Source organism: Borostomias antarcticus, assembly GCF_949987555.1.
Source record: "Borostomias antarcticus genome assembly, contig: scaffold_171, whole genome shotgun sequence".
Lineage (NCBI taxonomy): Eukaryota > Metazoa > Chordata > Actinopteri > Stomiiformes > Stomiidae > Borostomias > Borostomias antarcticus.
In genome coordinates, this window is record NW_028176141.1 from 1,265 (window position 1) to 15,628 (window position 14,364).

Here is a 14,364-nt window from a genome sequence, read left to right on the forward strand (position 1 = left end):
TATAGCAAGAGCATCGAGTACAAAACCAGTGGTATTTGAGTGCATGCATACCCACACATTATCTTGTCTATGTATCGTTGGCTGAATCCTCTCGCACTCGTGGGGTTGTTAAAATGCTTTAGTGAGAAGGGTAGTCGGTTACAGAGCCCATCACGCCGGATGTACTGAATCACAGCGTGTTGTTGCTTTTGGGGAAGGGATTAAGTTTTAATGCAAGTTTATACATACATCGGTGTATTTACGCTGGAAAATGTGTTTCCTCTATCCGTCGTTTACCTCTTGATGTGTCTGAAGGCGGTTGGACAAAGGAAAGCTGCTAGGAAGAGCTGGCGTCTTGTAATCCCTGGTCCCCGTTGTTTGTGGAATAGGATTCTGTGTGAGGGAGTGATTTTACCGAACACGTGTTGTGGAGACAGGCGAGGCCCATCATCACCCAGGATTTACACCCAGTTATCTAGCCCGCTCAAACACACCAGGGTGTGTGTGTGTGTGTGTGTGTGTGTGTGTGTGTGTGGTGGGCGGGTGGGTGGGGGGGTTGAGGGAGTGAAAACTAATAGGGAGGAAGAGAGAAGTACAAGACGTACTGGGTGGGGATGATGATGTCAGGGCAGTGAACACACTGAGAGGCCGTGGAGGAACATGGGAAAGAAAGACAGGAGGAAAGAGCGAGAGAGAGAGAAAGAGAGAGAGAGAGAGAGAGAGTATGGGGGGATGAAACACCAGTGGGTGTGCCTGTCATGGTTTCACTGCCATCAGTGGAGGGTTTGGATGAGACGGAAAACAAGACGCCATTTCGTGTTCCATTAATGTATGCGGCACCATGGCTTCCCATCTGCAAACACACACACACACACGCATGCGGGGGGGGGGGAGGGGTGGAGCCTTGTTCCCCCCCTACATGTGGGTTTCCAGGCCAGTGCCAGAGCCCTGTAGTGGTGGCTGCTGGGGCTTCGGGAGCGGCGGCTCCCCGTATTGGAGAAGCCTGTTTGTGGCCCAGAATTAATAACTTTTCATTTAGTGCGGAAATGACAGGAATAGTAATTAAGGAAATGGAATGATTTTATTGGCCATGATGTTTATATTAAGTTCCAGATGTGAAGCAGCTGCTCGTGCTGAGAGACTCAGCCCCTGGAGCGGTATCCCTGGGTGAGAGAGACGGGGGGGGGGGGGTATCCCTGGGTGAGAGAGACGGGGGGGGGGGGGGGGGTATCCCTGGGTGAGAGAGACGGGGGGGGGGTATCCCTGGGTGAGAGAGACGGGGGGGGGGTATCCCTGGGTGAGAGAGACGGGGGGGGGTATCCCTGGGTGAGAGAGACGGGGGGGGGGTATCCCTGGGTGAGAGAGACGGGGGGGGGGGGGGGTATCCCTGGGTGAGAGAGACGGGGGGGGGGGTATCCCTGGGTGAGAGAGACGGGGGGGGGGGGGTATCCCTGGGTGAGAGAGACGGGGGGGGGGTATCCCTGGGTGAGAGAGACGGGCGGGGGGGTATCCCTGGGTGAGAGAGACGGGGGGGGTATCCCTGGGTGAGAGAGACGGGGGGGGGGGGTATCCCTGGGTGAGAGAGACGGGGGGGGGGTATCCCTGGGTGAGAGAGACGGGGGGGGGGGTATCCCTGGGTGAGAGAGACGGGGGGGGGTATCCCTGGGTGAGAGAGACGGGGGGGGGGGGTATCCCTGGGTGAGAGAGACGGGGGGGGGGGTATCCCTGGGTGAGAGAGACGGGGGGGGGTATCCCTGGGTGAGAGAGACGGGGGGGGGGGGGGTATCCCTGGGTGAGAGAGACGGGGGGGGGGGGGGTATCCCTGGGTGAGAGAGACGGGGGGGGGGGGGGTATCCCTGGGTGAGAGAGACGGGTGGGGGGGGGGGGGGGGTATCCCTGGGTGAGAGAGACGGGGGGGGGGTATCCCTGGGTGAGAGAGACGGGGGGGGGGTATCCCTGGGTGAGAGAGACGGAGGGGGGGTATCCCTGGGTGAGAGAGACGGGGGGGGGGTATCCCTGGGTGAGAGAGACGGGGGGGGGGGTATCCCTGGGTGAGAGAGACGGGGGGGGGGTATCCCTGGGTGAGAGAGACGGGGGGGGGGGTTATTAGAGCTAGATAACAGAACACGCCAAATGCATTTCCTCATCTCCAGAAACATACTTTAACAACAGTGGGTAACGAACTGAATCGATATCATGCGCGGTTTGATGAACGGCGAGCGATCTCGAGGACTTATGAAGCCATATGTTGAATTCGTAAAAATGTGCCCCTATAGCATAATTTATTTGCAGATATAATGTTACCCTATTTCAGGCCTGATTTGCCTGACTGGAAAAGTGAATATTGAGGAGTGGTGGTTCAGCATGTTTTGGGTGGCCCAAACCCACGGCAGTCCAATCTCCTCCTCCTATAGGGGCTCCTCCTTCAACAGGCAGGGACAGAAGCGCTGAGTCCCTCAGACTGACTGGTTGGCCCAGGGTCAATCATGGCTACTCATGTCAACCCAAGCCCTCTCTAGCTCTGGGCCTATTCTCCTGTCTGGTAGAAGAGCAGGTACAGCAAGTACTAAAGGCATCCACAACCAATTATGCTAAACAGTTTAAAATGTTGACCCTCCACATGGGAACCCAAAAATCTACCTGTGAACCAAAGAGGAATTCCAAGGATGATATCCAGTCCTTCCCAAGCCGGCTTTCCAGGGCCTAATCTACTCCAGTGGGTGGGGTATACAAAGCACCTCATATTCTCCAGGTGCCCGTGTGTGTGGCGAGTGTCTTGTGTGCAGATGGCCACTTACAGTAAACACAATATGGGCTCCCCCAGCCTGATTGACTCTGATAGGTTTTCTCTGTGGCAGATCTCCAAACAGTTTGATTAGACTAATAGTCCCGTGTGAGCTGCTTTAATCAGCATTCACAGCTCTGCAGGACACAGTGATTTATTCAGGAAGAACTGAAGGAGAACCAGCCCTAACGGTCAGAGTGTTCATGGGTTCTCTCAAGGAAAATGTCCACTTTCTGCCCGAGTAACTCATAAGAGAGGACCTTCAAGGTAAGACTACTACAGTAAAATATAGCAGACATTGCAGATAGATATAGGCCTCAGAGTTCACTGGTAACAACATAAAACAAGCTACACAGTCATAGAGAAACACTCTCATCCATGCCATGATTTTGCCAGAGTCAGGGAAATGTGGAGCATGGGTCAAACTCCCTCCTGGAACCTCCATCAGAGGGCTTCTTCCTTCACAAACTTAATATGACTAATCTCCACTCATTTTGTGTTGGAATAGTCTCTAATTCCATTTAGTCAATTTGCAGTGTTTTACTCACAGGCTTTTCTGGCACTTTCCCCTCTGATTTGATGTAACAGCGAGGGCAGGGCCGTGCCCATTAGTTCCGTGTTGTTCTCCTTCGCTGTGATGTGCACCCATCTGGTTTCCAGTGCAAATGCATCACTCCATTAACATTGCCTGTGATCTAGGAGGATTCTTTCATCTAAGACTATAAACTCCTCTTAATTACATCCTCCAAAAGAGGTCTATTAGTATAACACAATCAAACAGGGAGTTCATCCATTTTGGCAAGTCAAACATGCTACGGTAACATTGCCATGGAAAATGTTTACTTTCGTCTTCCGATCAGATCTAGAGATCACTATATATATTGGACTGTGCAGAACTGATGTAGGCTAGTTTGTGGAAAAGCTTCATTATTGATTGGCATGAGGTGCCCTTTCTGCAGGGAAAGACCATGACCAATGAGATCTAAGAAACAGACTGTAGCAAACTGATGCCTAAGTCTACATATGGCCTTTCATGCTATTTTCATTCTATTGCTTCCAGTCATATCCATAATTACATACAATGCGTGAGTGCTGCTTGCTGCTATTGATACAGCAATATTTTTTGTTTGATTAAACCATCTTCAAAAGAGAGCAAGATGGTCTGGATGTGATTTATACACAACATTATTATGAAACACAAGATTCAAGTAAAGACTTTTGTCATGGTGTTGTGATAAAAGATTTGGCTCACATGCAACTGACGCAATGTTACAGTGAATGCATATAGCTCTGTTCAGAATTCAACCGTTTTTTGGCATTGTTTGTGTATCTAATGGCTATAATGGCCTCACCTCCTGATGACAGCCTACAGTATCTGATCCCCATCTCTTCCCAAAAATAGATTGTTATTGTCCTAGCATTACTTTTCACAATCTATGCAGTTACTTGCATGGTCAAATAGGGTCAGGGGAGAGTCTCTGGAATGACTTATCCTGGTCACAGGAAATACAGATATTTTCAACGTAATTCAAATGATTATTATTATATAAAAAATAAGTCAACTGAAAAAGAAAAAGAAGAGGAAGTAGTTTCATTGCGTAATCTCCTGCTTTCAGAGTTTCTGTATGCGAGCTCAAACATGGCGCACAAAATAAAACTATAGCTAATAACGACAATATCTTTTTATAAGCTTGCTGTCACGACGGCTGAAATTTACCGTGAACCGAGTGTGTATTTTGAATTATTTGATGTAATCAGTGGAAATGTTTTAGCTCATCTTGCCTCTTCGTTTACACTATGAAGCTATCTAGCATAGCTTAGCCAGCTCACGTTAGCAGATAGGACACGTCGTTCATAAAGAGTATCACGTATTAAAGTATTAAAGAGTATCACGTATTAAAGTATTAAAGAGTATCACGTATTAAAGTATTAAAGAGTATCACGTATTGTACTCGGAGTTGGTTCTGGCCATCACACAATATCATTACTATACATGGCAAATATTTCGAGACGTTTTACTAGTCTACTGAGGTCATGTCGTAGTTAGCGCTATGTCTAACCTACCTAGCTAAAGCCAGTGAATGGAGCATGCTAACTATGCTAACTATGCTAACTACTAACGTGTGCCTGATGTGCTGAATCGTCGGAAGGTGTTTTGCATCTCAGAAGAGAGAGGAGAGACTCATTTTAAAAGGGTGAGTGATGGAGCCGTCCCACTGAGCAAAGACACGTCCAAAAAACGTCTTTTACACGTCTTTTTTTTTGTCTTTTTCGGACGTCCAAAGACATCCAATTAGGAGCCAGAATGAACGTTTTTTTAGTCGTTCAGATATTGAACCCGTTCTGCACGTCCACAGACGTCTTAGAGGGGTCCAAGCCAGACGTGTGAATATTGAGGGGTCCAGCAGACGAACACACGGGGTTCAGGACCAGGACGTTATTAAGACGTGATCTGAACGTCTCCCTGACGTCGTGTGTTTGCTGGGATGTGTCCTATTTCAGATAACGATACACGCCGTTGTTTAGTGCCCAAGCGGACTGGCAGTGACGAAAAGGAACTGTTTGAGTTCAATCAATCAAAGCTTTATTTGAGTTGACCCAAACACTGCACGGTAACCTTTTGTTTTGCTATCTACCTCTTAACTTACTTGTGATATTGTTTTGCGGTCCATCTCAGAACGAAGCACGCAAACTCAACCACCAAGAGGTTGTGGAGGAGGACAAGAGATTGAAGCTACCAACAAACTGGGAGGCTAAGAAGGCTCGTCTGGAGTGGGAACTGGCAGACAACGAAAAGAAGAAGGTACCTGAACCAGTTCAGAGTTCGGGCTGTGCTTTTGATATTGTACTATTGATCTGATATTGTTACAGAGGTAGTGATAACCAGGTGAATTTACAGGTGACACTGATTTTGTTGGTGTTCTGGTCACGCTTCGATATGTGGTATTTTATTATGGGACTTAGCCAAGCTCTTGAATAAATACATATTGCGTGTGACCAAGGCTTATAAGCCTGATAGTCCTGGTCCAAGGCAGTATTTGGGGCTATATCCCCAGTATACCACCCTGTCAGGAAACATTCAGTTGAAGACAGTTTACAAATAATAAAAGCCTTTTCTTCACTTGCAGCCCCCCACCTTTTATATAAAAAGCACTTTTTTGCACTTAACACATTTACTTGCCTGGCTTTGCCCTCCTTCTCCATGATAGAAAAGTAAACAGCATATGGGATCACGTGATCAGGGTCGTGAAGCCACCTTGGAGAAAAGGCTTTTATTGTCTGTCTTCACTTCGGTGAGGAACGAAATAATATCTGTAGATACTGAAGGGCAGACCGAGTGACAAAAGTCAATTGCCCAATGAATGGTTCCTGACAGGGTGGCATTTCAGGGAGCGCCCCGAAGTGCATACCGCCCTGGACCAGGGCTAGTAAGGGTATAACCTCCCTGGACCAGGGCTAGTAAGGGTATAACCGCCCTGGACCAGGGCTAGTAAGGGTATAACCTCCGCTGGGTTACCGCCCTGGACCAGGGCTAGTAAGGGTATAACCTCCCTGGACCAGGGCTAGTAAGTGTATAACCTCCGCTGGGTTATTGCCCTGGACCAGGGCTAGTAAGGGTATAACCTCCGCTGGGTTACCGCCCTGGACCAGGGCTAGTAAGGGTATAACCTCCGCTGGGTTATTGCCCTGGACCAGGGCTAGTAAGTGTATAACCTCCGCTGGGTTATTGCCCTGGACCAGGGCTAGTAAGTGTATAACCTCCGCTGGGTTATTGCCCTGGACCAGGGCTAGTAAGGGTATAACCTCCGCTGGGTTACCGCCCTGGACCAGGGCTAGTAAGGGTATAACCTCCGCTGGGTATAACCGCCCTGGACCAGGGCTAGTAAGGGTATAACCTCCCTGGACCAGGGCTAGTAAGGGTATAACCTCCCTGGACCAGGGCTAGTAAGGGTATAACCTCCCTGGACCAGGGCTAGTAAGGGTATAACCTCCCTGGACCAGGGCTAGTAAGGGTATAACCTCCCTGGACCAGGGCTAGTAAGGGTATAACCTCCCTGGACCAGGGCTAGTAAGGGTATAACCTCCCTGGACCAGGGCTAGTAAGGGTATAACCTCCCTGGACCAGGGCTAGTAAGGGTATAACCTCCCTGGACCAGGGCTAGTAAGGGTATAACCTCCCTGGACCAGGGCTAGTAAAGGGTATAACCTCCCTGGACCAGGGCTAGTAAGTGTATAACCTCCGCTGGGTTACCGCCCTGGACCAGGGCTAGTAAGGGTATAACCGCCCTGGACCAGGGCTAGTAAGGGTATAACCTCCCTGGACCAGGGCTAGTAAGGGTATAACCTCCGCTGGGTTATTGCTAAGGATATTGTGCGTGAATAGAGACAAAGTCATACATCCATATTCACATGCAATATTCATGCGTATTACTGCAAAGTACAATATACAAAATGGAGTGAGATGAGTGTATATACAGTGTGTGTACAGAGTGTTGATGTGTGTGTGATGTTTTTATATATATATATAATTTTTAAATATATATATATTTTGTGACGTGTGTGTGCAGCGAGACCCCTTGTACAGTCAGCGGTCATGTGAAAGTAGTGCAAAGGGGACAGAGTCAGAGTGGGGGGGGTCAGAGAGGGGGGGGGGGTCAGAGGTGGACACAGGGCTTATTGATGAGGTTGGTGGATATTGATTGATTGATAGACACACACACAGATACTTTTAATAATCCCAGAGGGGAAATTCCTTTGCTGTAGCAGTACATACAGTGAGAGAAATAATTATTTGATCCCCAGCTGATTTTGTAAGTTTGCCCACTGACCAAAAAATGGTCTAATTTTAAGTCTAATGGTAGGTTTATTTTAACTGTGAGACAGAATAACAAAAAAAAAGATATAATAAAAACGCATCACAAAAGTTATGAATTGATTTGCATTTTAATGAGTGAAATAAGTATTTGACCCCTTCGCAAAACGTGATTTAGTACTTGGTGGCAAAACCCTTGTGGCAATCAGAGGTTCTTGTAGTTGGCCACCAGGTCACACATCTCAGGAGGGATTTGGTCCCACTCCTCTTGGCAGATCCTCTCCACGTCATTGAGGTTGAGGCTGATGTTTGGCAAATCAAAGCTTCAGCTCCCTCCACAGATGTTCTATGGGATGAAGGTCTGGAGACTGGCTTGGCCACTCCAGGACTTTAATGTGCTTCTTCTTGAGCCACTCCTTTGTTGCCTTGGCTGTGTGTTTTGGGTCATTGTCATGCTGGAATACCCATCTATGACCCTGACCCTGGCTGAGGGAAGGAGGTTCTCTCAAGATTTGACGGTACATGGCCCTTTCCATCTTCCATTTGATGAGGTGAAGTTGTCCTGTCCCCTTAGCAAAAAAACCCCCAAAGCATAATGTTTCCACCTCCATGTTTGACAGTGGGGATGGTGTTCTTGGGGTCATAGTGAGCATTCGTTCTCCTCTAAACACGGCGAGTTGAGTTGATGCCAAAGAGCTCGATTTTTGTCTCATCTGACCACAACACTTTCACCCAGTCCTCCTCTGAATCATTCAGATGTTCATGGCAAACTTCAGCGGGCCTGTATGTGCTTTCTTGAGCAGGGGGACCTTGTGGGCGCTGCAGGATTTAAGTCCATTACTTAGAGTGTTACCAACTGTTTTCTTGGTGACTGTGGTCGCAGCTGCCTTCAGATCATTGACAAGATCCTCCCGTGTAGTTCTGGTCTGATTCCTCACCGTTCTCATGATCATTGAAGCTCCACGAGGCGAGATCTTGCGTGGAGCCCCAGACCGAGGGAGATTGACAGTTATTTTGTGTTTCTTCCATTTGCGAATAATCGCACCAATTGTTGTCACCTCCTCACCAAGCTGCTTGGCGATGGTCTTGTAGCCCATTCCAGCCTTGTGAAGGTCTACAGTCCCTGACGTCCTTGGACAGCTCTTTGGTCTTGGCCATGGTGGAGAGTTTGGAATCTGATTGGTTGATTGCTTCTGTGGACAGGCGTCTTTTATACAGGTAACGAGCTGAGATTAGGAGCACTCTCTTAAAGGGAAAGGACTAATTTGTGTGCCTCATGGACATAGCCAGTCTGTGGGAGCCAGACATCTTGCTGGTTGATAGGGGATCAAATACTTATTTCACTCCATCAAATGCAAATCAATGTATAACTTTTTTGAAATGTGTTTTTCAGATTTTGTGTTGTTGTTATTCTGTGTCTCACTGTTAAAATAAACCTACCATTAAAATTATAGACTGATCATTTCTTTGTCAGTGGGAAAATGTCCAAAATCAGCAGGGGATCAAATAATTATTTCCCTCACTGTAAAACACATTATCTGACATTTGTGCGCGTGTGTGTGCGTGCGTGTGTTACAGGAGTGTGCAGCCAAGGGGGAGGACTATGACCGAGTGAAGCTGCTGGAGATCAGTGCTGAGGATGCTGAGCGCTGGGAGAGGAAGAAGAAGAAGAAGAACCCAGACCCGGGGTTCTCAGGTTAGGAACGGAGCCCGCGCTCTGATTATCAAAGACCTGTTATTCTTGGACTCGGGGGATCACATCTGTCATGGCTTAGCCTTAACCCATCCATTAGCATTTTACCCAGCTGTCATCCCATGTGGTTTGTGCACGGGGGAAGCTCGTTGGAAAGTGTGACTTTGCCTCATATTTCCCCATTGTGCTCACTGGGTTGACAGGACTCAGCAACTTAAGCGGCATATATTCTATTGCTAACTTGCTACCGATGGTGGTACTGTCCCTCTAGCACCGAGCGGCCCTGCACAGAGGAATTCTGGGTGCGTGTAAAGGCCCTTGGGAATAAATCATTTTTAACTGCCTCCCTCCAATTTAATCTGCCAAAAAGGATCGCCGCCCCTCTCAAATATGGCTGCCATCTGTTGCATCAAAACCCCCTTCCCTGAATTAAATCCTCTGGGGAGAAAATTATCACCAGAGGGGCTTGAAAGGAGGGATGGAGGGGGGGCGGGGGGGGGCGGCCCCCTCGTCTCCGCCTAACCAGACGCAGGTTGTGTCACGGGGGCCGCACGGCTGCTCGTCGTTTGTTCCGGTAATTATGACCCGTCTCTCTTGTTGTGCTGCCATCGGGCCGCAGGTTATGCCGAGGCCCAGCTGCGACAGTACCAGCGCCTCACCAAGCAGATCAAACCGGACATGGACGGCTACGAGAGGCAGAGGGAGGAATGGTGAGCGCCTGTTTAAAAACCTTTGAGCTTCGTGCTTTTTTTTTGCCCCGACTCTTCCTCCGTGTTCAAAACGGGGGGGGGGGTGGGGGGCAGGATATGGGATGTCCTACCGTATCTTTCAGCATAGGTTTTCTATATTTACACCGAGAATCCCAGGGCACATCACATTCATCCAAAACTCCATCCCCGCTGCGTTAAAGGATCGCTGTGACGTTTCAGCTGAAATGCCCTCGAAACAGGCAAACTCTCACAGCGAATGTACATTTTGCCCGACCTAAAAGCATTTGGTCAGTCAACCCTATGAAACCCAGTTCTCAGCCATCACAGGATCTGTTCAGTAGAAGCCGGGGTGGTGTGCCCCCACGTTTGCCCCCGGGTCGATTTCTGAAACAGTCCACAGACTCCCCGAGCATCATCCCATGCCTTTAATGCGTCAATGCAAGGCATGCACTTAGAGAGAGGGAACGGCATGGTTATAGTTATGGTGGGTTCTTCTTGATCAGCCAAAGATGAGTCCAAGTACCCACAGTTTTTTAGTTTTTTTACCCCCTTAATTGCTGCCACGTGGAGAACTGTGAAGGGTGCCGCAAAACTATCCAATACAGAGGGGGGGGGGGAGGGGGGCGGCAATGGAGGACGGACACATATTAGGGTGTTGATGATGATGATGATGAGCGCGCCGTTCCTTCTCACCGTGTCCCCGGTCGTCTTCCACAGCGGCGAGGATTTCCACCCGACCTCCAACAGCCTGATCCACGGCACCCACGTCCCGACCAAGGAGGGCGTCGACCGCATGGTGGAGGATGTGGAGAAACAGTAAGTGAAACACACACACACACAGAGAGAGACCCTATACCCTTCCGACCTCCTGTCCGGTGCACCCCGAGTCCAGAAAGAGGACTCTGTTCATGTGAAGGGGGCGGGGCCCTCTGATGGTGAGTGGGAGAGGCACCCTGGGGAGATCCGCTTCCTCTGAGGAAGCCTCCATGTTTGAGAGGCTGATCAGGCACCTTTTACATTATCCATTTATCTGGGTGGGAAGGCAGCCCAGCCAGTGACTGTAAGCATCTGCTGGATGGATGGATAGTGTGTATCTGGCCTCTCCTAGGCCTGTATATGACTGCACTTACCGGATGATGAATGGGTACTTGCCGCTGCATGAAAAGTTATGGCCATGCCCTGTCAGTTTCCCATCCTCGCAAGGGTCAACTGTTGTGTGTAATCTCGGCCTCACACCTGACTAACATGCTTCCAGTTTATGTGTGTCTGTGTTGTGTTACACCCCTCCCTTCACACACATACACACACACACACACCATTTCCCTGCTTTTCTGTGGCTCACAATTTCTGGGAGGCTTGTGTTAGCGATGCGACTGTGAGAGATTAGGCAGAGCACAAGCTTCCAGGGCATGACGCACAACCCCGCTTTGAAGACGCACACACACACACAATAAAGGTTGTGTGTGTGTGTGCGCGTGCTTGTACCAGCGTGTGAGAGAGATGGTGTGTAAGGTTTTCCGTTGGTGCCTTCGCAGGCAGATGAATGTGTGCACTTGTGTTCGTTTGGGGATTATTGCCCATTACTTTCTATCACTGTGATTGTGTGTGATTATCGGGATTCGAGGTGCCGCCGTTAAAACTGGGCGCAGCAGAGTGACGAGCCTCCGCTCAACAAACCCTCTGTCGTTCACACAGGATCGAGAAGAGGGCCAAGTACAGCCGCCGCAGGGCTTACAACGACGACGCCGACATCGACTACATCAACGAGAGGAACGCCAAGTTCAACAAGGCGGGGGATCCTGACCCAGGGAGGCGTCTCGGTCCATTTGTCTCCATTAAGGAGGCTTGGGAGCAGATAAACGCCTCATGTGGTTACAGGTCTGGTCATGTATATTACTGTCAACATAAACTGTCAGTTTGTCATAGATGCTTGGGGCTCGGACTGAAACGGGAGATCTTTTGTAAATGCTTTTCTGGCTTTTTGTTACGGTGACATTTTGGATCAGTTTAACCTGTGATGTTGCTTTTTAACTTAGATGAAAAACATAATGAGTGTCATTTACACCCCCTGTAAAGGTGTTGTGTGATATGTATTAACCTTTCGTAAAGGCCTTGCTTTCTTCTGAATAAAAACTCACAGTACGAGCGTGAGAATGAAACGCTATCATTTACCCCGAGGATGGAGCCTGTTATTCAGCGATAGCAGCAGAAGAATGTGTTAGTGTAGGTGCACATGGAGATAAACAACAACAATTAAGCAATTAAATTTAAGCGTTACCGCCCACATCTCTGTTAAGCCAACTTGCCCCAAGCGGTGACATGAGTAAAAGAGGCTTGTGACCTATGAGGAGATCAAAGCAGAGAACAGATTCTCATGCTCCCCCTCTCCCATGCTCAAGTTCTGTGGCATGGCGCCCTCTGGGGGTCAGTATGAGACACTGGCTTGTTTGCGTGGGGGGGACCGACAAACACATTCGTATGGAACCGGGATCTGTGTCCTTAATTTGAATCAGACGTCTGCGTAATGTTTCATCTGCATTAATGAATGTGTTGTGAATAAGCTGAGCGGGGATATGGTAATAAGAGCAGGGGAACGGGCTGGGTTCAAAGGCTAGCGTGCAAAAGAGACTGTGACACAATTTGTTGATGATTTCCTGATTTATGTGGGGGGGTGGGGTATTCAAATCACGTCTTTGATATCTTACTCTACTTTGGAGAACACGTTAGCTAGGACCTGGGTGGTTAGGTTTGGTTTCCAGGTTAAGAAAGATTGTATTTTTATAGTTTGCTCTGATTAGCCCCGGGATGATGGCGTTGTGATGATGTGAGGAGAGAGACCTGCGTAGAGACCGTTTGATTTGGCTCCTTGCAGATGGCATTTCTCTAATGGGTGTCTCCTCGCCCAGCCTGTCCTCTATGGGGCAGGTCCGTGTCTCCTCGCCCAGCCTGTCCTCTACGGGGCAGGTCCGTGTCTCCTCGCCCAGCCTGTCCTCTATGGGGCAGGTCCGGGGTGTCTCCTCGCCCCGCCTGTCCTCTATGGGGCAGGTTCGTGTCTCCTCGCCCAGCCTGTCCTCTATGGGGCGGGGCAGGTCCGTGTCTCCTCGCCCAGCCGGTCCTCTATGGGGCGGGGCAGGTCCGTGTCTCCTCGCCCAGCCTGTCCTCTATGGGGCAGGTCCGTGTGTCCTCGCCCAGCCTGTCCTCTATGGGGCAGGTCCGTGTCTCCTCGCCCAGCCGGTCCTCTATGGGGCCGGTCCGTGTCTCCTCGCCCAGCCTGTCCTCTATGGGGCAGGTCCGTGTCTCCTCGCCCAGCCTGTCCTCTATGGGGCAGGTCCGGGGCCAGTTGGGCTGCCTGATGTGTAGCTACTGTTTCTCATGTTCCCATCAAAGAGACCACATGAAAGAGCTCATGGGCCGGGACAATGAGGAGAGAATCTGATAGGTTAGCCAAATGACTACCACTGGATGTGGTTCACTCTGTGGAGATTGATTGGATAAGAGGGTGTATAAATTGTAAACCCTTTCCACATTGTTAGATGCCTCAATTGTTCAAACCTCGTATAGTTCCAGTGCCAGACTCTTCGAATGAAAATCGAGTTCATGTGATGACCCAAATAGAGGCTTGGTATTCGTGGCATTAGGAGGGAAATTAAACATCAAATAAAGTTTGCCTTCAAGGGGTGACTTGTTGCATTTTCTCAAGCCTATGTCAAAAGGCAGTCTGTGTCCCTGAATACAATGGAATCCGTTATGCACGGCTGTGAACAGTGTTTCCCTCCCCCACAGTGAGTCAAGACTCGTGTGTTACTGCCAGAAAGATACTAATTCAGGGATCTTAAACACTTCAGTACCCGTGTGGCTGAAGCTGCCCTGGAGGACAGGGAGCCGAGGGAACGGCTCTCATGCAGCGAGGAGCCAGATGAGAAGCAGTGAGAGAATATCTGGCCCCGGGTGTGACTGATGACACCCCTGCCTGGTGGAGCAGTGAATGCTCCTGGTCGCACTTTGAGATCTCCTCACAATGAAAAGCGCTTTATAGATCAAATTATTTCTTTTATGAAAATCTTAACGGTAGCTTTGTGTGGAGAGTGAACAACTCTAAACAGATGAGAAGGCAGAGCTGCCTATCTTTCTCTTTCACTTAATGTCAATATAATTGGGCCATAATGAGCCTTGTTTGAAATAATGCTGTTTAGTGTCACTGTGGTTGGTAATTTATAGGTATGTCTGGTTCACTGCACAATCTATGCTGATTGTATGACTTAAATGTACATCATCAGTACATCAAGAGTAAATACATCATTCAAGTGAACAGTTTTTGTATGTGCTAAAAGGGGACTGTATTGGCCCTGGGTGATATCTATATCTAGTCATTTAGTGCAGCCTG

At 49.1% G+C, this 14,364-nt stretch overlaps 1 protein-coding gene across 1 annotated transcript; it reads left to right on the forward strand.

Annotated features, from left to right (window-relative positions):
• Positions 1 to 5,441: 5,441 nt before the first annotated feature.
• On the forward strand, positions 5,442 to 13,910 carry LOC311328768 (pre-mRNA-splicing factor syf2-like; the record flags this gene model as incomplete). The annotated part of the gene is made up of 8 exons (XM_084462680.1): positions 5,442 to 5,567; positions 9,156 to 9,273; positions 9,890 to 9,980; positions 10,698 to 10,796; positions 11,676 to 11,858; positions 12,887 to 13,025; positions 13,153 to 13,336; positions 13,843 to 13,910. Coding segments are annotated over 8 exons (1,008 nt in total), but the record flags the coding sequence as incomplete, so codon positions are not given.
• Between the last annotated feature and the right edge of the window lie 454 nt (positions 13,911 to 14,364).